Below are 23,123 nucleotides of genomic sequence, written 5' to 3' on the forward strand. Positions count from 1 at the left end.
TAGAAGAAAATAGAATCCAGAGTTTTCACAACACATCCACAAAGTCCAGTACACAATAAAAAAATTATTAAACATACCATGAAGAAGTATATCCATAATCAATAGAAAACATGTAGAAGCAAATGCAGAGATGATTCACAAGTTGGAATAAACAAATTTTTTTTTCAAAATTATTTTAAAACAGCTTTAAAACTTGTAAAACAATAGGAAAAAAAGATGAACAGATTAGGATTTTTGGTGGAGAAATAGATACTGAAAACCAAAGGGAAAGTCTGGTAATGAAAAAAAACTGAAATGAAACATAGTATCTGAAATAAATTTCACTGGATGGGCTTCAGAGTGAACTGGACCCAGCAGAGGAAAGACAACGGGAAGACAAGCTGATACAATTATCAAACTCAAGTACAGAGAGAAAGAAAAAATAGCAAAGGTTTGATACCTGTGGGAAAATACCAATCTAATTTACCTCTGGTTTGAGGCCCAAAAGGAGAGGAGAGGAAGAGAATGGGGGAAAATAAACATTTGAAGCAGTAATGCCCAATGTTTCCCTTAAACTGTTGAAAGACATCAACTTACAGATCCAAAAAGTTCAGTAAACCCCAGGCATGATAAATACAGAAAAGACCATGTCTGGATACATCAGATTGCCAAAAAATAGAAAAGTGAAAAGAAAAATCTATAAGCAGTCAGAAAGGGGAAATGGCATTATATTCAAACAAACAATCATTGATCTCAGAATATGGACTAATCAAAATGGTAAGTGGACAAGACAGGGAATGTCCTCACGGAGGCCTAGGGTAACTAAAGCAAAGTTTGACCAGTCACTTTTTTAACCATTGATTGCCAGTCTAATGGAACTTCCATCTGTTAGGCCTTAGGGCTTGCCTGAATTGAAGGTTTATCACGTTTATACTTAACATGTTTCCTTTGGAATGTTCCCTTATATATTAAATAGAAATAATACAATAGAAACAAAACAGAACAAGACTTTATAGTACAGATAAAGAATAGCAAAAGCAGCTGGAAGGAGATTAATGGCAAAAATACTTTCAAAATAAAAGTCTAATGATTTTACACAAAGATCTAGATCTAATTGCAAAACAGTATACTTCCAAACTAAAAGGGCTAATTATTCAACATAAACCATTTCTGTGATTTTATTCCTACTTTGTTGAGTGTGGGTTTTGTTTTGCTTTGTTTTGTTTCCAAATAGGGGTGTTTGAGTTGTCAAATGCTTTTTCTGCAGCTGTTGAGATGATCATGTGATTTTTCCCCTTTATCAATATGCTGTATTGCATTGTTTTTCATTTGTTAAGCCCACTTTGCATTCCTGTGATAATTCACACTCATTCATGGTGTATGATTCCTTTTATATGTTGGTGGATTCATTTTGCTATTTTGTTGAGGTTTTTTTGTTTTTTTTTGTTGTTGGTTTTTTGTGTTTTTTTTTTTTTTTTGCATCCATATTCACATGGAATGTTGATCTGTAGTTTTCTTGTCTTTTTCTAGTTTTGGTATCAGGGTAATTCTTTGTAGACTGAATTGGAAAGTGTTCCCTCCTATTTTGCGGAAGAGTTTGTGAACGGTTGGTGCTAATTCTTTAAATGTTTGGCAGAATTCACAAGTAAAGAAGCCATCTTTGTCTGAGTTTTGCTTTGTGGAAAGTTGTTTTTTTGTTTTTTTTTTTTAAGATTTTATTTATTTGTCAAAGAGAGAGAGCCCAGGCAGGCAGAGTGGCAGGCAGAGGCAGAGGAAGAGAAGCAAGCTCCCTGCCGAGCAAGGAGTCCAATGTGGGACTTGATCCCAGGATGGTGGGATCATGACCTGAACTGAACTGACTGAGCCACCCTGGCGTTCCTGTGGAAAGTTTTTAAAATTTTTAAAAATATTTTATTTATTTGACAGAGAGAGAGAGAGATCACAAGTAGGCAGAGAGGCAGGCAGAGAGAGGAAGGGAAGTAGGCTCCCCACTAAGCAGAGAGCCCAATGCGGTACTCAATCCCAGGACCCTGGAATCATGACCTGAGCCGAAGGCAGAGGCTTTAACCCACTGAGCCACCTAGGCACCCAAGTTTTTAAATTATAAATTCAATCTTTTGTTAAACATTTAGTCAGATATTCTATTTATACTTGAGTCAGTTTCAGTAGTTTGTGTCTTTATAGAAAAGAGTCTGTTTCATCTGTTATTTAATTTGTTGGTATGCAATTGTTTATAATATTCCCTATCCTCCTTATATCTGTAAGACCAGCAGTAACTTGTCCTCTTCTTCCTTTCCTGATTTTAGTAATTTCAGTATTTTTTTTTAAGATTTTGTTTATTTATTTGACAGAGAGAGATCACAAGCAGGCAGAGAGGCAGGCAGAGAGAGAGGAGGAAGCAGGCTCCCCACTGAGCAGAGAGCCCGACGTGGGGCTCGATCCCAGGACCCTGGGATCATGACCTGAGCTGAAGGCAGAGGCTTTAGCCCACTGAGCCACCCAGGCGCCCCTCAACATTCTTTCTTATGTCGTCAGTAAAGCTTTGTCAATTTTGTTGAACTTTTCAAAGAGCCCATATTTGGTTTTGTGAATTTTTCTCTATTGTTTTCCTATTCCCCACTTCATTTATTTCCTCTCCAAGATTTATTACTTCCTTTGCTTGCTCTAGTTTGCTCTTTTTCTACTATGATGAAAGGTTAGGGGTGCCTGGGTGGCTCAGTGGGTCAAATTTACTCTCCTTAGAGAAGCTTCTTGGACTACTATGAATTAGCAACCCAGTCACTCTCTGTAGCATAACATTTTCTACATGACACTATCAATATATTAAACATTTTTTCCTCCCTACTTGTTTTCTGTCTCCTTTAAGTAATTAAAGTTTTCTGTCTCTAAGTAATTAATATTACTTCCATTATAAAATTAATTTCATGGGTATTTAAGTAGTGTTTTAGGATAGTACATGGTATTCTATATTTGGTCTCAGTTCAAATTCAGCTACTGTGGAGAACCAGCTGTGTGCCTCTGGGCAAATTTCTTATTCTTCCTGCTTCCTCAAAAGGGAATACTATTTATTTCACAGAGTATGGCAAAAGTTTAAATCACACAACATAGGTAAAAGCACTTCAGCACTAAATGAAATTTTCCTAACATTACAAATAAACCCTAACCAAATACAAATCAAAACCACAATGAGATACCACCTCACAAACCAAATGGCTAAAATTAACAATTCAGAACACAGAGATGTTGCTGAGGATGTGGAGAAAGGGAGACCCTCCTACACGATTTGTGGGAATGCAAGCTGGTGTAGCCACTCTGGAAAACAGTATGGAGGTTCCTCAAAAAGTTGAAAATACAGCTACCCTACTAACCAGCAATTGCACTACTGGGTATTTACCCCAAGATACAAATGTAGTGATCTGAAGGGGCACCTGCACCCCAATGTTTATAGCACCAATGTCCACAATGGCCAAACTATGGAAAGAACCTAGACGTCCATCAACAGAAGAATGGATAAAGGGGATGTGGTATGTATATATACAATGGAATACTACTCAGCCACCCAAGGGGAAAAAAAACAATGAAATCTTGCCATTTGCAAAGAGGTGGATGGAACTAGAGGGTATTATATGAAGCGAAGAAACAAAGATAATTATCATGATCTCATATGTGGATTTTAAGAAAATGGGATCCTAGAGGAAGGGAAGGGGGGAAAACCAAGATGAAATCAGAGAGGGAGACAAAACACAAGATACTTTTAATCATAGGAAACAAACTAAGGGTTGTTGCGGGGGAAGCAGGGCAGGTGAAGGGATAACTGGGTGATGGACATTAAAGAAGGCAGGTGATGTAATGAGCACTAGGTGTTGTATACAACTAATGAATGACCTCTACCTCTGAAACCAGTAATACATTATATGTGAATTAAATGCATTTACATAAAAAGACATCATACATTAAAAAACAAACAAACAAACCTAAGTGCTCCTTAACAAGGTCTCTAGCTCTCCACCTACCCCTCAAATGCCTCGGTGAGGTTGTCCTAGCCTCTGCCTTCACCTCTGTAGAACGCCGGGACAGCCGGGGAGAGGGCGGGAACAAGAGACAGCGCACGCATTTCCGCCCCCGCGTCCCTCTCCGCCAATCGGCCTCTGATGCCCCACCCCTTCCGCTCTAGGGAAAACCAGCTCCTAGAGCGTCTTCCGGCGGGAGCTGTGCCTCTCCTTATCATGGTGAGTTGGCTCCGGGTATGAGGGGTTCTGTCCTAGGTGATTCGTCTTATCTTCTTTCATCCCAGTGCGGCCTTGACAGGCCTCAGCTGCCCAGAGGTGGGGTTCTGGGAGTCGTGCTTGGCTCCCCACACCCCACAGGAGAAGCGGTGACGGCGGAAGCATTTTCCCCCCAGAGCTGATTCCCTCAGTCCCCTTCACCCGGTTGGTTAGACGCTGGGGATCCCGGCCCTGCTCGGAGCCGAGCTTTCACGTTTTAGCGAGCTTATGACTTCTCCCTTGCCGAGATTTACTTCATACGGAGCTAAAAGTCTTGGCCGGCGTCAGCGTCTACATCCACGAAGGCTTTGAAAACGAGTCCACAGCGACACCGACCGTAATTAGTGATGCTGACACGGGGGACAATACCGTTGGCGTTAATAAAGAGGGTTATGAGCGGGATGTTGAGGTGAACGCCCCACACTGCGACCTGGCTTTATGGAGTGCCAGATAGCCTGACACGGCAGCGACGTTCAGAAGGCCAGTGACTGGAGAATGTCCAGGTGTTGGTAGAGCGCCTTTGTTGCATGTTTCTTCCTACTTTTGTAGAGCCCAGTATACCTTACGGTTTCGGGGATATGATGTTGAGCCTAAAGTTTTTTAGAGAAATTATTCTTTTTATGCTTTTACAGATCAAATGTATAGCTCTCCGAATCATATCAAAAGATAAGTTGAGGGGCGCCTGGGTGGCTCAGTGGGTTAAAGCCTCTGCCTTCGGCTCAGGTCATGATCCCAGGGTCCTGGGATGGAGCCCCACATCGGGCTCTCTGCTCGGCAGGGAGCCTGCTTCCTCCTCTCTCTCTCTGCCTGCCTCTCTGCCTACTTGTGATCTCTGTCTGTCAAATAAATAAATAAACAAAATCTTAAAAAAAAAAAAAAAGATAAGTTGATTGTAATTTTAGCGTCAAAAGAGGTACCATTTTATCATAGAAGTTAATGGATCTCTTATTGATGGCCTACGTGTGAGAACAGGATCACGTTTCAGTTCCTAAGCCATTGTCACTCCAGTAAGTTTTTTTCCTTGAGTGGATATGGTCAAGAAAAATGTCCTATTTATGCTTTCTTTTTCTTTTGTAAATTTTCTGTAATCCGGTTTTTGCACACAGAAAGTGGGTAAAAAGCTTATTTGGGGGGGGCGGTTGCTGACCAAATAGCCTTCCAGCTACTTTCTTCAAAATATTCACCACTGTGTAGCCAGAATTAAATTTCTAAAATTGGGGACCATGGCACTCCCTTGCTCCCTTGCATAACCACCCCCCCCCCCCCCCCCCCCCGCCATCCACCCCTGCCCACCCACCGCCCAACCACGCACACACAGTCCTCTATCAAGATAAAGTCCTATTTGGCATGGCATACGAAGCTATCTGTTGTCAAGCTGCTGCTGCTGCTTTTTGGGGGGGAGGGGGCCAAGCTTCTTTATAGCCTCTTTTTTCACATACATACATTCATATTCAGTCAGAGTGAACACCTTGCACATGATGCTCTCAGGATTAGGCCTTTGCACCTAATTTGTATATGCTGTTCTATCTGCCAAAACCAGTCCTCTCCTACCCCTCATCCTTAGTATAACGCTTAAACACCCTTTAGTCTCTCATGAGCCTTCCTGCCCACTAGTGTCTCAAGATCCGGTTAGGTGCCTCCTTTGTGCTTGTGATATCTTGGTGTTATTTATCAATAACATATGTAGCCCTTACCAGACTATGTTAAAATTGTGTATTTACTTGTCTTTCTCACTTCCTAGACTGTAAGCTCTTTGAGAGCAGGATCTCTGTGTTCACTCTGGTATTCCCAGAGCCTTGTCCCTGGCTCAGAGAGGAGGTTTTCAATAAATACCTGTTTTATAAAACACCAAATAAATAGCTGTGGCACTAAATTTTTGTGCTTGAAACGTTAATAATACAGAAAAATAGTAGCATTTAAAGTTTATTTTAAAAGTTTTGGAGAAGAAAGGGTTTACGAGTCCCTCTTGTTAAGGTGTTACATGCAACGCACAATGCTATCTTAGAAAATGTAAAGGAAATACAGCCCTTGTCATTAGTGATGTTACTAAAAAAGTTGACTTAAAATGCATGATGATAGGGTGAGGAAGGCTGTCCTCTGGTTAATTACAAAGCAAGTGGCATAAAGAACAGTATAGTTTGGAATAATCTAGGAAGGCTTCACATAGAAGGTCAGCCATGAAACAGTATTTTCTCCCTACTCTATTACTCTTAATCTCACTATTCATTACTCTCATTCGGTTGAGAAAACAGAGGTCCAGTAATTTGTTAAGTATTACAGGGCTGTTAGAGCTTGGTTAGACAAGTCTGGCCTTTTCACTCTAGAGTGATACGATCATTAGACCAGGGGTACACTAGTTTAGTTGGAGTTGATTCCCTGTGTGGAGCAAGAGATTAAACTGGAAAGAAACAGGCTACATGATTGAAAGCATTGAATTTCAGGTTGCAAAATTAAGAGTTTATCATGATAGCAATGGAGGGCCAATATAATTTTGAAAAGTGACATGAACATTAGGATTTTTGTGGGTTTTTACTTCTTTTAACCAATATCAGAATGGCATCAGAAACGGCATTCTACCTTTTAGAAACCTTATTTTCTCAGCCTGAAACTTAAAGTAACTTAAATCATTTAAAGTGGGATGAAGTTAGAAGATATCCAGGGATAACAGTATTAAGCAGAATTTATCTTTGGGACCAAATACCCCACACATAATTCATTAAGAATGGAGTATATTTATTAATTGACCATTCATTAGCATCTCAGATGAAAATAGCATATTGTTCCTTCTCAACTGAATTAGCTTAGCAAAGCTTTAGAGTTACACACACACACACACACACACACACACACACACACTGGTCTTTATTTGGATAGCAAAACTTAGTAACACTTTTTTCTAATGCTTTATTTTTATATTTACTTTTTAAGATTTTATTTATTTATTTGATAGAGATAGCAAGAGAGGGAGCACAAGCCGGGGGAGTGGGAGAGGGAGAAGCAGGCTTCTTGCTGAGCAGGGAACCTGACTCTCGGCTCAATCCCAGGACCCTGGGATTATGACCTGAGCACAAGGCAGATGCTTCATGACTGAGCCACCCAGGCGCCCCTATTTTTATATTTTAAAGTATGTTTTACTTAAATTTTTTTATTATGGAAATTTGCAAAAACAGGAAAGAAAGTAGAAAGAAATTCTACTGAATATAATATAATAAGCGCCCATGTAGCTATCACTTGGCCTCAACAATGATGAACATTCTGGTTTTAAATGCCAGATTTCTAATGTTCAACTTTATCTTCTGCCTTTTCTGAGTTTCATCTAATGAAACTAATGACATGTCTGAGCTTTGAAGAAATGGGATATACCTTTTTTATAGCTACTGAGATGTTCCTACTATTACTTAGGAAAATCAGACCTGTGCTGGAGTTGGATCTGAAAGTTTTCCTCATTTTTTATCTGTTGACACCCAGTTCCAACAATTTAAGTGCATGGCACTTAGCAATCAAGTTATTATATATGACCCACTGATAATTGTGAAAGATTTTTTTTCCCTAGAAACAATACTTAGCTTTTGAAATAACAATTAAAATTCTTTTTTTCCCAGTTTATTTTCTCTCTGTAGGATTTTCTTTATTTTTGTCTGTTGTTGAGTATTATATTCTCAAAATAGTAAAATTGATCGGTTTTTTCCTTTACAGCTTCTTGGTTTTATATCCTATTATGAAAAGTCTTTTCCAACTCCAAGATTATAAAATTGTGCATCCATAAATTTCTTCAAGTATTCAGTAGTTTTGTATTTTAGTTTTAACATAATAAAAAATTAGAGTAAGAAATATAGTAAAGATCCAACATTACCTTTTCCAAAAACCATTTATTGGGTAACTCATATTTTCTCCTGCTGATGTTGGATACTGACTTAATCAAGCTAATTTCCCATATATACTTAAATTATCTTTTATTCTAAGATTTCATAAGCTTGAGTGGCAGATTCCTCTTTAGTCTCCACTTATATTTCTTCTCTTGTCAGTAACCCCACTATCATGCCCTTTCTCTGATGGTCCCATACGGTGTTCTAGCAAGGACTATGGAGACTAGTGAGGATGTCTCTTGACTTTGAATGCTTAAGAGAGAACCTCAGAGATTTTACTATAATAATAGTTTCCAAACTTTTCACATATAAAACTTCTATTAAGTTAATTGTAGTATTTTATTTCCAGTAGGGCTATCTGGCAAATGGTTTGATTTTATGGTTCAAAATAATCTAAAATCCATTTAAAAATAGAATTGTCTAGCCAGGAGCTAAAATGCCTGGGTTTGGGGGCACCTGGGTGGCTTAGTCGGTGAAGCGTCTGCCGTCAGCTGGGGTCATGATCCCAGGGTTCTGGGAGTCTGGGAGTCTGCTTCTCCCTCTTCCTCTGCTGTTACCCCTGCTTGTCCTCTCTCATTCGCTCTCAAATAAATAAATAAATAAAATCCTTAAAAAAATAAAATGGCTGGGTTTGAATTTCTGCTCCGCTATTTGTTAGCATTGTGCCCTTGGACAATTAAAGATTGTTTCCAGGGTCTCCTGGGTGGCTTAGTGGGTTAAGCCTCTGCCTTCAGCTCAGGTCATGATCTCAGAGTCCTGGGATCGGGTCCTCCATTGGGCTTTCTGCTTGGCGAGGACCCTGCTTCCCCCTCTCTCTCTCTGCCTGGCTCTCTGCCCTCTTGAGATCTCTCTCTCTCTCTGTCAAAAAATAAAAATCTTCAAAAAAAAAAAAAAGATTGTTTCCATCTCATAGATAATTGTGAGAAATAGATAAATATGCATAAGTATCTAGAATAATTGCTTGCCACATATTGAGCATTCAGTAAATGTTAGTTGTTACTATTGTATCACATCACAGGATATGAAAAAGATTAGATGCTTCAATGTTGATTTGTTTATTTTTTTGTTTATTTTTAAAGGGGACAATTCATCTCTTTAGAAAACCACAAAGATCTTTTTTTGGCAAGTTATTACAGGAATTTAGACTTGTAGCAGCAGACCGAAGGGTAAGTTATCTTTATTAACTCTAATTACTGTACTGACAACATTATGACATTGAAAAAGATAATTTTTAAGGCATTATAGAAATTACTTGTGATCCCACCATACACCTTTTGTTTTTAAGTAAACGCTCGCCCAAATGGGGCTTGAACTCACAACCCCAAGGTTAAGAGTTGCATACTCCACCAACTGAGCCAGCCAGGTGCTCCATGCCAATTGTTTTCATTTGTTGTTGTTGTTGTTGTTGTTGTTGTTGGATAAGCAATTTTTTTTTAAAGTAATCTCTGTGCCCAACATGGGGCTCGAACTCACTACACCAACATCAAGTCGCATGCTCTATTGACAGTGAGCCAGCATTTTAATGGAAAATTAAATTACATTGTAAATTTAATGTAAATTGTAATGTAAAAATCAATTACTTTGATACGTAGTTATATTGCTTGGGAGGAAGCTAGGCTTTGGTTAAGATTTTTATTCTAATTCTAATGAGTTATAAAGAAAAATTATTTTACGGTTGCCTTTTGTTACTTTTTTTTTTACAAAGTTAATGGATGTAGTTTAAAGCCATGTTTTCTCATTTTTGGTGTAAGGAAGGAAAAACAACTTAGGCTTTGAGGTCATGAATTCAAGCCCCACCCATGTTGGGCAAAGAGCTCACACTTAAAAAAAAAAAGATAAATGGTATCCTTTTTGGTGACCAATATAGACCTTCTAGTTACTGTTCTATATTCATTGTTTTCATTATTATCTAAATTATACTATAAGCTCCCTGAAGACAGTGACTGAGTCTGTTTTGTTCACTTTTTAATAAAAGTACAAACTAAGTACCCAATAAATACATGATGAATTTTAAATAAACCTAGCTTCAGTGGAACATAAGTGTACCTATGGCATTGGTCATGTATTATGTATGATACTAGACTAGAGGCTTTTGTTCTTTGTTTCTTATCACTATATTTCCTGTTGCTAAAACCTTGGAATATAGTTAGAACTCAGTAATTCTAGTATTTGAAAATAGTATCATGTCCTGGATGTTAAAGAGCCAAGAGTAGGAAATTCATCTGCTGCTTCTGTGTCTAGTCCACTTAGGATGATCTCTTGAGAACAGATAGATAGAACTTTATCATCTTGGTGGAAAACAACTACATTACAGAAGTAAACAGGAAATTCTTGAACCATAAGCTTTATTGAAGCACAATATACCACAGAATAGATAGTAGGAACAAAACTGGTATAAGAGCACCTGTGTTGTGCAGATACTGTCCATCATAATTTAAATCTTACAAGATGTGCCTAGCTCACCTCTCTTTACTACTACTCCTGTTTTGGTTCATGGTAATTCCTTACATCATGAGGAAAATCCCTACTTCTCAGTTCCTTACTTCCTTACCACAAATAATCTTGTCCTGCATCCCTTCCAATTGTCCACTCCTGTGACCATACCAACGCCATTATCATTCATAATTATATCTTCCCATTGTCTCAGTTTCAGTTATTTCACTCGTAGTCACCATCTCTTGTTATTCCAGTTCACTCCTTGTATTATCCCAATTCCAGTAATTCTTCAATTAATGTCCTCACTATTAGAGTCCCTTGTCCCATTAACCTATCATATCAGCTCGGTCTCTGACATCGCTATCTCACCTGCTCCTCTGGTTTTGCTCCTGGGGGTAGAAGAAGATGCAGAATGCTGTCTACCCTAAATTCATGGTGGCCATTCTTGTTCTCCTCTGATGATTCAGAAGTATGCTCACTAGAACTGCTGTTCTGCACATTCTCCTCTGGATTTAAGTTTCCAGTCCTATTTATTCTACCACATCCCTTAATTTTAGAAAGTGGCCTTGTTTCTTCTTTTCTAGAGATGTAGAGGCTAGTAGCTCTGTGCTGCTTTGCTGTCACTTCTTTCTAGTCACAGTTTCTCTGTCCCTTCAGTCAACCTTTTTACCCTTCTCACCTTTCTCAGAGAAGGTGTTCTTCATCCTAAATCTATACTCTGCATCTGTGTTCTAAAGCCATCCTATCCCACACTTGACCTTTGGAATTATATCTTTAATTTTAACACCTTCAGTGAAAACTCCCTTTTCACTAATTTCCTTCACTTCTACTTTCATGCAATTATAGGTCTCCCTTTGTAGGGAGTACAGTGGAATAAAAGTTTTAAAACACTTCACTTGATCTTTTATTCTTAGAATGCCCTTTCTGCTTCCTCTGACAAAATCCTCGCTACTTGCATGGTGTATCTCAGGTCTACCAACTTCTAACCCATGGTATAGTCTTTTCCCCTTTTGCAGTCCTATTTCATATGACTTATTTGGTAAATAAGTAAGTGGAGCCCTTTTTGGTGAGAGAGGAAGAATAACTTATTTTGATATAATTTCAAGCTTATGGAAAAGTCACAAGATTAGTGTAAGGAACTCCTTTAAGCCCTTTACTCAGATTCACCAGTTGCTTTATATTTTGCTCCTTCTGCTATTGTTGTCTCTATGTATAGAAAGAAAATGATATTAAACTATATGCCTATTTTTCCTCAACTGTTTGAGAGTTTATATGGCAGAATGTTCTTCTCTTGAGTTTGTCCTCTAGAACTACCTTTTTTTTAATTAATAAAATAATTTGGTTGATGGTAATTTTTGTAGATATAAGAAATATGACCTTTTGAAGGAATTTGTGCTTATTCCTTTGTTGAGTGGGAATTGCAGCAACTTGAAGAGACCCAGTGAAGTTTATCAGCACTATGCAAATAAGAATGATTTTGTTTTTCACAGTCCTGGAAGATACTGCTCTTTGGTGCAATAAACTTAACATGTACTGGCTTCCTGCTTATGTGGTGCAGCTCCACTAACAGTATAGGTATGTCACCTTTCTTATTTTGTTGGAGTTAATCATTAGTTTCATATATATTGTTCTGATTTTTTTTTAAAGATTTATTTTTATTTATTTATTTATTTGACAGACAGAGATCACAAGTGGGCAGAAAGGCAGGCAGAGAGAGAGGGGGAAGCAGGCTCCCTGCTGAGCAGAGCCCCCGATGCGGGCCTCGGTCCCAGGACCCTGGGATCATGACCTGAGCCTAAGGCAGAGGCTTTAACCCACTGAGCTACCCAGGTTCCCCTATTGTTCTGATTTTAAATAAAGATATATCTTTCTTTATGTGGAATATATTATTCTGAAATATAACTCAAGATTTATGAGAGACTCTGTGTAAAAATGCCTTGTAAAGTTTGGTTCAGTTGTTAGCATTATCATTTTAAATGAGCTAATCATTTTTTTTTTAATAGCTTTAAATTTACTTGAAAGACTGTGATTCCTTTATAACGTGATAAATTAGCCGTTCAATTTATGCCGTGTCTAAGTAAGATTTTGAGGTTTATATTTCTTGGATTTTCCTTGAAAAGGGAAGTCTATAATATTTTTCTTGTTTCTTGACCTATGCTTTTTAAATTTTTTATGTTATTTATTTATTTTTATTTTTGAAGAGAGAGAGTATGAGTTTGGTAGGGGCAGAAAGAGAGGGAGAGAGAAAATTCCAAGCAGGCTCCACACTCAGTGCGGACCCTGATGTGGGACTCCATCCCACAACCCTGACATCATGACCTGAATAGAAATCAAGAGCCAGACGCCTAACCAACTGAGCCACCGAGGTGCCTCATTTCTTGACCGCTTATGTTTTATGTACCGTTGTTTTCATCGTGCTATTTAAAGAATATATATATATATTTTTTAAGATTTTATTTATTTATTTGACAGAGAGTGATCACAAGTAGGCAGAGAGGCAGGCAGAGAGAGAGAAGGGGGGAAGCAAGCTCCCTGCTGAGCAGAGAGCCCAATATGGGACTCGATCCCAGGATCCTGAGATCATGACCTGAACCGAAGGCAGAGGCTTAACCCACTGAGCCACCCAGGTGCCCCAAGAATATATTTAAAATAGTACTTAGACGACAAGAAGGAAAAAACAAAACAAAACAATCATAGCACTTTTGGGTATGTGCTGCTTCCTTTGTCCTGATGGCAAAATCAGGTTCTAGTGCAAGCTTTCATACTTGCCAAACTTTTTTTTTTTTTTTAATTACTAGGCTCTAATGCTGGGCTTGAACTCACAACCTTGAGATCAAGAGTCCACTACTCTATCAATCATGCTAGTCAGAAGTCTCTGTATTTACTACGTTTGGCTACAAATATTAATCTAGGTAATTGCCAACATGTAAGGTCAATTAGTGACTCAGGTTTTCTTGGTAATGGATACTCCTGGTATGAACCATCATGGATTCAGCAACATTTTAATCAGTTGTTCTGTTGTTTTGCAGCTTTAACTGCCTATACGTACTTGACCATTTTTGATCTTTTTAGGTAAGTTTTTAAAAGTCTCTTTACTATTTTGAATCTAAGGAATTTGTTGCACTGAATTTTGTTTTCTGTGCCTAAAGAAAAGTAATCTGTGAAATAAGTAAGATTATCAACATAGAACATATATACAAACAGTACTATTAGAAGATATACTGGAAGAAAATATCCCATTTATAGAGGAATAGAGAAAGTAATACCTAGGCATTAGATCATATGCCTTGGGTGCCTACCTATAGGTGAGTCACCTGTGGCCAGGATCAGGGTCAAGTAAGAACATACCATGTAGGTGGGCATTAATAACTAAGAAGTGAGCAATTGTGAATAGGGAGACACCCTTTTGGCTCCCTGCTTTATAGGACCTTTCATATCACTATGTTAGGTTGCAAGATACTTGATGTCTTCAGGGTCCATGCCATAGGAGTATAAGTATGTCTTTTCATCACTTCTGTAACTAAATCTACTTGACTCATCTAAAGCATACAGTTACCACCTGGATTTCACACTGTAGTAAGTTGTTTTAGAGTGAATCTTCACTGTACTCCGAAAATGAACATAATTTTATCCTATTCAGAATATTGTTGTTATTAATATTTAGTTTAACTTTTAACAAAGATTAGAGATTATCAGAGTTAAAGTTTATTATCTGTGGCTAAAATAAAATATGTTACCTTTATTATTACTGTGTCACTTTTGCTTTCTCAGTTACGGAAACCATTTAGGGTGGATAACTTACTGAGTAGAGAAAGTATGGGTTTAGGTTCTATTTACTGACTTGATGGATCATGACTTTTTTCAGTTTCTCTGTGTGTTAAAACTCATATATTAGGATGCTTGTGGTGATTAGATTACAGTTTATTAGAATAATTTATTAATTTAGTGTGAAAACACTGATAAATTTCAGCCAACTTAGGAATTCCAAAATCTCAATTTCTTTTTGTGTGTTCTCCTCTTGTTGTAGTTCTAAAGCTAAATTTATTTTCCTTTTTACTTAGTTTAATGACATGTTTGATAAGTTACTGGGTAATGATGAGGAAACCTAGCCCTGTCTATTCATTTGGGTAAGTTCAAGTCGTTTTATTTTTTGCTAACTTACTGCTATTAAAGTGGTAGTTATTATCAGGCAGTAAAGAGCTAGCTAGAGTGTTTGTAGAGAAGAAATGCTGTCTGCGTAGTGGGATGGGGGTCAAATAGTGAAAGTAGATTTAAAAAGATATCTTCCGGGGCGCCTGGGTGGCTCAGTGGGTTAAGCCGCTGCCTTCGGCTCGGGTCGTGATCTCAGGGTCCTGGGATCGAGTCCCGCATCGGGCTCTCTGCTCAGCGGGGAGCCTGCTTCCCTTCCTCTCTCTCTGCCTGCCTCTCTACCTACTTGTGATCTGTCTGTCAAATAAATAAATAAATCTTTAAAAAAAAAATAAAATAAAAAGATATCTTCCACAGGATTCTCGATAAGGAACATGAACATGTAAATTTAAATTATATTAAAATAAAATGTTCACATTAAGTTTTTTTCTGTTTTATAAAACAAATATTAACATAAAATGTTCACATTAAGTTCTTTAATATTTTGGTAATCCCTTAAAGAAGGTACAAAGGATTCTCCTCTAGGCGTGTCCTGTAAATGTTAGAGTAGATGTGATATATTTTATCATTAATGTAGTGGTAGAGATGTATTTTTATCTTAAGACTGGATTTGTGATAGCAATAGACTAACAATTTGAGGTTCTGTTTCTGTAGTTTTAGAAATTACTAAAAGTTGGAAGTTGGAAGATAATCTTTTGTGTTAGAGGTTTTTATTAATGTATTAGAAAAAGTGAGCTCCTTTTGGATTCCAGGAAAAAACTTGACAGAAGAATTTCTTTTTAAGTTTGTGGAGGGTTTTACTGTGATAAAACATATGTAACATAAAAGTTAACATTTTAACCATTTTCAAGTGTACAGTTCAGTGGCATTAAGTACCTTCACATTGTTCTGTGAGCACTGCCACTATTTCCAGAAATATTTCCCCTTCCGAAACAGAAACTCTGTACCCATTAAACAATAACTCCCTATTCCCCTATCTCTCAGACCTTGGCAAGTGCCATTTTACTTTCTGTGTTTATGAATTTGCCTGTTCTGGTTATTCATATAAATTGAATCACACAATATTTATCTTCTGAGTATGGCCTATTTTACTTAATGTTTACAAATTTCATCTGTGTTTATAGCATATGTCAGAATTTCATTACTTTCTAAAGTGGAATTATTTTCTATTGTATGTATATATGATGTTTTGTTTATTCTTCTTTTGATGGGCATTTGGTTTGTTTTCACCTTTGGGCTATTGTAAGTAATGCTTTTATAAACATTGGTGTACAAGGATCTCTTTGAATCCCTGCTTTCAGCTCTTTTGGGTGTATACTGATTCCAGGATCATACTCTGTGATTCCATCTTTAACTTTTTGAGGAACCACTGTACCCAGCAGCAGCACCATTTTCCATTCCTGCCAGCATGCTTACCAACACTTGTCATTTTTTTTTTTTAATTTTTAAAAATCCCCATAGAGTTAACATACAGTGTTATATTAGTTTCAGGTATACAATGTAGTGATTCATAATTCTATACATTACTAAGTGCTCATCACAATAAGTGTACTCTTAATCCCCTTCACCTATTTCAGCCATCCCCCCACCCAACCTCCCCTCTGATAACTACCTATTCTCCGTAGTTAAGAGTCTGGTTTTTGGCTTGTCTCTCTTTTTTTATTTTGTTTTGTTTCTTAAATTCCACATATGAGTGAGATTACGTGGTACTTGTCTTTCTCTGACTTACTTCATTTAGCATCATACCCTCGAGATCCATCTATGTTGTTGCAGATGGCAAGATTTCATTCTTTCTATGTTTGATTAATATTCCATATATATATAGTTTTTATCCATTCGTCTGTTGATGGGCATTTGGGCTACTTCCATATTTTGACTATTGTAAACAATGCTACATTAATCATAGGGGTGCACATACCTTCTCAAATTAGTATTTCTGTGTTCTTTGAGTAAATACCCAGTAGTGGGATTACCAGATCATACGGTCATTCTATTTTTAATTTTTTAAGGAACTTCCATACTGTTTTCCATAGTGGCTGCACCACTTTGCATTCCCACCAACAGTGCACGAGGGTTCCTTTTTCTCTACAACCTCACCAATACCGGTTGTTTCTTATATTTTTTATTTTACTGGCATGGGTAAAATAAAATAAAATAAAATAAAATAAAATAAAATAAAATAAAATAAAAAAAGGTAATATCTCATTGTGGTTTTGATTTGCATTGCCTTGATGATAAATGGTGTGGAGCATCTCTTCATGTGTCTATTGCCATCTGTATGTCTTCTTTGGAGAAATGTCTGTTCGTGTCTTCTGTTCATTTTTAATTCGATTTTTTTTTATTGAGTTGTATAAGTTCTTTATATATTTTGGATACTAACCCCTTACCAGATATATCATTTGCAAATATCCTTCTCCCATTGAAAGAAAAATTGAACTTTGGCAAATAAACTTTTGAACCAAAATTAGTCTTTTGAACAAAATCAGGTTTTATTTACATAAACAAGGAGGCAAAGTAAACATGAAATTTTAATGCAAAGAGAAGATATTCAAAAGTGTCACTGAGATTTGATACACTTGGACTGTTACTATGATAATTGGTTACAAGATACATATAGATACCTGTATATAGAAGTCTGTGAATCTGAGTTAAAGCTTTTGCTTGTAAGTGACAAAAATCCAACTCAAGCTAGTATGGGGAGAAAATGGGAACTCTTATAATTTATGTAATCAAAATGTGGGAAGACTGAAGTGACTGGCATAGGGACTAGTACACTCAGGCATTGTCTTTCTCTTCCCTCTCAGGCTGCTTTTCTCTGTATGTCAGGTTTAGTTTCTCAGACCACTTTTCCCTACCATCCTGGAATAACTCCTAGCAAGACCTTAACTGGAACCTTATTGTCTTCATCTTAGAGAAGGAAAGCATTTTCCTCAACTCTAGTTAGGAAAATCATGAGAAGGAGGGGTGCCTGGGTAGCTCAGTCAGTTTAACATCTGCCTTCGGTTTAGGTCGTGATCCCAAGGTTCTGGGATCAAGCCCCACATCGAGCAGGGAGTCTGCTTCTCCTTCTGCCACTTCCCCTGCTTGTGTCCTTGCTCTCTCTCCCAAATAAATAAATTAATTTAATTTAATTAAATAAAGAGTCATGAGAAAGAACTATTGATTGGTTCAGCTTGAACAGGTATTAGTCTTTAGATTAGATATTATGGCCTGGAGACAAGATTAAGCAAGGACATGATGCTCCCATTTTGGCCTACTTAGAGTGAACAAGAAAGGAGGGAGCAATTAAACAATAAAATTAACTTCTGACTATAATTTCAGTCAGTCACATAGCTTGAAATATCATTTGTATTTAGTAATTTCAAACTCTAGTTCTTTAGCCCTGAGATCTCTCTTGTTTCAGACTGCTGCCTTTACAGCATCACATGGATGTATCTAATTGGTATCTTAAATATTGGCTAGAATTCTTGTTTTCTTCCCCTGAAACCTATTCCTCTCCAGTTTTTCCCATCTCAGGAAATACACCACCACTCAGTTGTTCAAGCGAAATCTTTTGTTATTTTCTCATTCCCCACATCTATCCATCAGCAGGTTACATCAGGGTAATCTACAGACACATCCAGAATCTGCCTCTCCCCCCATTTCTATCTCAACTACTAACTTCCTAATCAAGCTACCTTCATTTCTTGCCTTAATCCATCCTCCTAACTGCTTCTGCTCTTACCCCCTTGGCAGTCAGAATGTTCTTTTTTAAATCTGAGTCATACTTTGAAGTCTCCTCCTTGAAACCACCCAGGTGTTTGTTGTCATACTTAGAATAAAATCCTGAGTCCTTTCTCTAATTTACAGAATTCTTATATAAACTGTTCTGTGCTGAGTTCTCTTCAAGTTACCATTTTCATGCCCTCCATACCACACTTTTTTCCTGTAATTTTTTCCTGCATTGGGTTCTTTGTACAAGCTGTTGTCTTTCTTTAAAATGTTCTTCACATCACCTTTACAAGATGAGCTCCATCTTGTTATTCCAATCCTAATATCACTAAATGCCAGTGTCATTAAGTGACTGGGCCCAATCTAAAATAGATTCTAAAATGAATCCTAGTTAGCCTCTTTTCACATCAGACTACTATAATTCTCTATATACAATTTACTAGAACTTATAAACTGTTATTCTTTCTCCCCCTTTAAAATACAAATTTCAGGGGCGCCTGGGTGGCTCAGTGGGTTGAGCCGCTGCCTTCGGCTCAGGTCATGATCCCAGGTCCTGGGTTTGAGCCCCACATCGGGCTTTCTGCTCGGCAGGGAGCCTGCTTCCTCCTCTCTCTCTGCCTGCCTCTCTGCTTACTTGTGATTTCTCTCTGTCAAATAAATAAATAAAATTTAAAAATAAAAAAAATTAAAAAAATAAAATACAAATTTCATGGTAGCAGGGCTATATCTCGTTCTGTCTTACATCCTTCTACAGTTTGGTGAATTTTATTTTATTTTATTTTTAAAGGTTTTATTTATTTATTTGACGGAGAGAGAGAGATCACAAGTAGGCAGAGAAGCAGGCAGAGGGGGAGGGGGAAACAGGTTCCCTGCTGAGCACAGAGCCTGACGTGGGGCTCGATCCCAGGATCCTGGGATGAAGGCAGAGGCTTAACCCACTGAGCCACACAGGCGCCCCAGTGTTTGGTGACTTTTAATAAATGAATATACCTGTATAACTACTGTCTAGATCATGATATAAAACACCACAGGTCCTCCCAAAAAGTCTCCCTTTATTTTGAGTCTTAGTCCAAACCCAACAAAAGTAATCAGTGTTCTGACCACTATTGTTGTTGTCTGTTTTTGAAGGCACATAAATGGGATTACAGTGTATACTCTCCTCTAGCAGTAGTTCACTCGGGTCCATTGCTCTCATATTCCATTTTATGAATATACCATAATTTCTTTTTATGTTCAGCTGTTGAAGGGCACTTAGATGATCTTCAGCTTTTAGTTGTTATAAATAAAACTATTTATGAATATTCTTGTGCATGTCTTTTGGTGTACATGTTTATCCCTTTATGGTGGATACATATCTTTGAGTGAAGTTACTCAGTCATAGGATTTGCAAATATTCGTTGTTAGAAGATAAGAAAATACCAGTTATCTTGAGTTTTACCAGTTTACTCTCCTGCTGTCAATGTGTACGAGTTCTGGTTGTTTCATGCTTGTACCAACAGTTGATAATTGCCTTTTTTTTTTTTTTTAAGCCGTTCTGGGGTGTGTAGATGTGTCTTGTAGTTTTAAATTATTTTCCTGATGACTAGTTGAATACTTTCTCATATTTTTTATTGATTTTTTATATGCTTCTGAAATCATTCAGATTACCTACTTTGTGAAATGCTCATTAAAGTGTTTTACCCATTTTTAAATTGGATTATCTTTTTTCTCTTGTTATTGATATGTAAGAGTTCTTTGTATATAAATATCTTTCCCATAAATGAAAAGTTTTTAATTTCAGTGATAAATTCAGTTTATCAGTCTTTTATGGTTAGTCCTTTTTGTGTACTTATCAAGAAATCTTGGCCACTCGTAGGTCATAAAGATACTCTGGTATTAGCCAGAGGTCTTGTTGTTTGACTTTTTACATTTAAGACCTGTAGTCAAACTGGAATTCATTTTTGTCTATGGGTTGAGGTAGAGGTTCAAGGCACATTTGTTTCTATCTAGTTTTTCAACTGATAAAACATATATTGGGAAAAAATTAATCCTTTTTCTACTGCTTTTTCTGCCTCTACCCTTTTCATAAATTAGGTGATTATGGGCGCCTGGGTGGCTCAGTGGGTTAAGCCGCTGCCTTCGGCTCAGGTCATGATCTCGGAGTCCTGGGATCGAGTCCCGCATCGGGCTCTCTGCTCAGCAGGGAGCCTGCTTCCTCCTGTCTCTCTGCCTGCCTCTCTGCCTGCTTGTGATCTCTCTCTGTCAAATAAATAAATAAAATCTTTAAAAAAAAATTAGGTGATTATGAATGTGTAATTCTATGTCTGGATTTTCTGTTCTGTTTAATCTTGCACATTTCTCTGTTCTTGCATTAGTACTATGCTGTGTTAACTATGATAGTTTTGAAATAAATCTTGACATTTGGCAGTATAAATCTTCCACCTTTGTTCTTCTTCAGATTATCTTTGCTTTCCTTCACTTTTTGCATTTCCATATGCACTTTAATATCAGTTTATCAATTTCCACAAATAAGTTTGTTTCATGTACATACTGTTTTTATACTTTTATAACTCATTCTTTTCACTTACATCTTTCCATGTCAATAAGTACATTTCTGTTATAAATTTTTTAAAGATTTATTTACTGATTTGAAAGAGAAAGAGAAAGAACATGCACTCAAGTAGGGGAAGGCGCAGAAGGAGAGAATCTCCAAGCGGACTCTGCACTGAGCACAGAGCCCAATGTGGAGCTCAGTCTCACAACCCAGGAGATCATGACCTCAGCCAAAACCAAAAGTTGGAGGCTTAACTGACTGTGCCACTCAGGCACCCCAATTTCTGTTGTATTTTTAATTATATATATATGTTCTTTTGCTGATTTCAACATTTTTTCCTTTACAAACAGCAGTGTGATGCACATCCTTAATTATTTTATTATCTTTTCTGAAAATATGTAATTCCTCGAGAAAGTTCAAGCATTTATACATACCACAAATATTGAATGCCATTAAATTATGTTGTGGAAAAAGGTAAGATGAATAGGACTACAGCCCCTGGCCTGCAGCTGACAGTTTAGGGATTATAAGACATATATGTAATTAACTGCAATTATGTGTAGCAGTGATAGACAGTATAATAAGTGGTTAAAATCATGAACTCTGGAGCTAGAGTGCCTAAGTTTGGAAACCTGACTCCTCCACTTGCTAGCTATATGACTCTAAACAGTTACTTTTCTTTTTTGTGTGTCAAGTTCCTTATCTCTTCTTTTCTAAAAAAGTGGATAAAGTAACCTTCCTAAGATGCTGGAAAGTTTAGAAGAGATAATATGGGGGTGCCTGGGTGGCTAAGTCAGTTAAGTATCTGACTTAGGCTCAGGTCATGATCTCAGGTTCCTGGGATTGAGCCCTGCCTTGGGCTTGACACCCTCTCCCTCTCCCCCTCCCTCTGATCATGTGCTCTCTCTCTCTCTCTCTCTCAAATAAATAAAATCTTAAAAAGAGAGAGAGAGATAGTGTTAAGCATTTATGTCTAACACAAGATGGGCCAATCCAGTGTTAGCTGTTAATTATGATAATAATTATTACTAGAAAAATAAGAGCCATAATTGGGTCCTGGAATAGATGTTGTACAGATAGGCACTCTTTTTCTTAATCTGTGATGTTCTTTTTATCTTCATTCTAGAAAATCTGTAGTCTGTCCGAACAGTGTTTGGCTTATGGTAGGCACATTTGAAAATTGAGTAGTGAATAAATGAATGAAAATGTGTTCTGGAGATACTGGTTTATGAATTGTGCTGATCTAATTAATTTTCTGATTTCAGATTTGAAAGATTAGAAGTCTTAGCTGTATTTGCCTCCACAGTCTTGGCACAGTTGGGAGCTCTCTTTATATTAAAAGAAAGGTACATTTGTATACAATATTACTGTCATTGTAAATTCTACATATGCCACCTTTGAGAACATGAATTCATGAGACACTGGGTTGATTTGAAGATGAAATTAAGATGAACAGTACTGGAGTTTTGATAGCATGGCTTCCTAGTGTTTCAGACTTTCACTCTTCTTTTATTACTTAATTTTGATGCTACTAAATCCTGGGCAGGTGTGAAAGAAAGGGCTTCAGTCAGACATGTTTTAATGCTGAGTTACAAACCCACTGAAACAGGTTTTGTGGGGGGCCTGGACAGCTCAGTCGTTAAGCATCTGCCTTTGGCTCAGGTCATGATCCCAGAGTCCTGGGATCAATCCCCATATTGGGCTCCCTGGTTGGCAGGAAGCCTGCTTTTCCCTCTCCCACTCCCCCTGCTTGTGTTCCCTCTCTCACTGTCTCTCTCTCTCTCTCTGTCAAATAAATAAAATCTTAAGAAAAAAAGAAGTTTTTTAGAGAAAATTGATATTACATATTAAGAATAATTTGTAAGTCTCTTTGCCTGATCTCTGCTAATAATCAACAGTTGGATATCATATTAAAAGATTTTGTCCAGGACACCTGGCTTACTCAGTTGGAAGAGCGTGCAACTCTTGATCTTAGGGTCTTGAGTTTGAGCCCTATGTTGGATGTAGAAATTAATTAATTAATTAAAAAATATTTTGTTCACTTATTGGATTAATTCTATATTTAATAAGGCTTTTTAATTTCATAATTTGTAGAACTAACCTAATACATTATTTCTTTCTTTTAGTGCAGAGCGCTTTTTGGAGCAGCCTGAGATACACACGTGAGATTTTGCTTTTGACATA

General features: G+C 37.4%; 1 protein-coding gene across 2 annotated transcripts in view; it reads left to right on the forward strand.

Moving 5' to 3' along the window:
• Positions 1 to 4,130: 4,130 nt before the first annotated feature.
• SLC30A6 (solute carrier family 30 member 6) overlaps positions 4,131 to 23,123 on the forward strand; it is a 38,713-nt gene continuing 19,720 nt past the window's right edge. The window contains exons 1-7 of one of the 2 annotated variants that reach the window (XM_047743821.1): positions 4,131 to 4,208; positions 9,190 to 9,276; positions 12,037 to 12,121; positions 13,576 to 13,618; positions 14,608 to 14,673; positions 22,205 to 22,285; positions 23,066 to 23,101. In XM_047743821.1, coding sequence (XP_047599777.1) covers positions 4,131 to 4,208; positions 9,190 to 9,276; positions 12,037 to 12,121; positions 13,576 to 13,618; positions 14,608 to 14,673; positions 22,205 to 22,285; positions 23,066 to 23,101 — 476 coding nt within the window. The remainder of the gene's footprint in view (positions 4,209 to 9,189; positions 9,277 to 12,036; positions 12,122 to 13,575; positions 13,619 to 14,607; positions 14,674 to 22,204; positions 22,286 to 23,065; positions 23,102 to 23,123) is intronic. The other variant, XM_047743822.1, reaches the window with a different exon arrangement.

The sequence above is a fragment of the Lutra lutra genome, chromosome 9, assembly GCF_902655055.1.
Source record: "Lutra lutra chromosome 9, mLutLut1.2, whole genome shotgun sequence".
Classification (NCBI taxonomy): domain Eukaryota; kingdom Metazoa; phylum Chordata; class Mammalia; order Carnivora; family Mustelidae; genus Lutra; species Lutra lutra.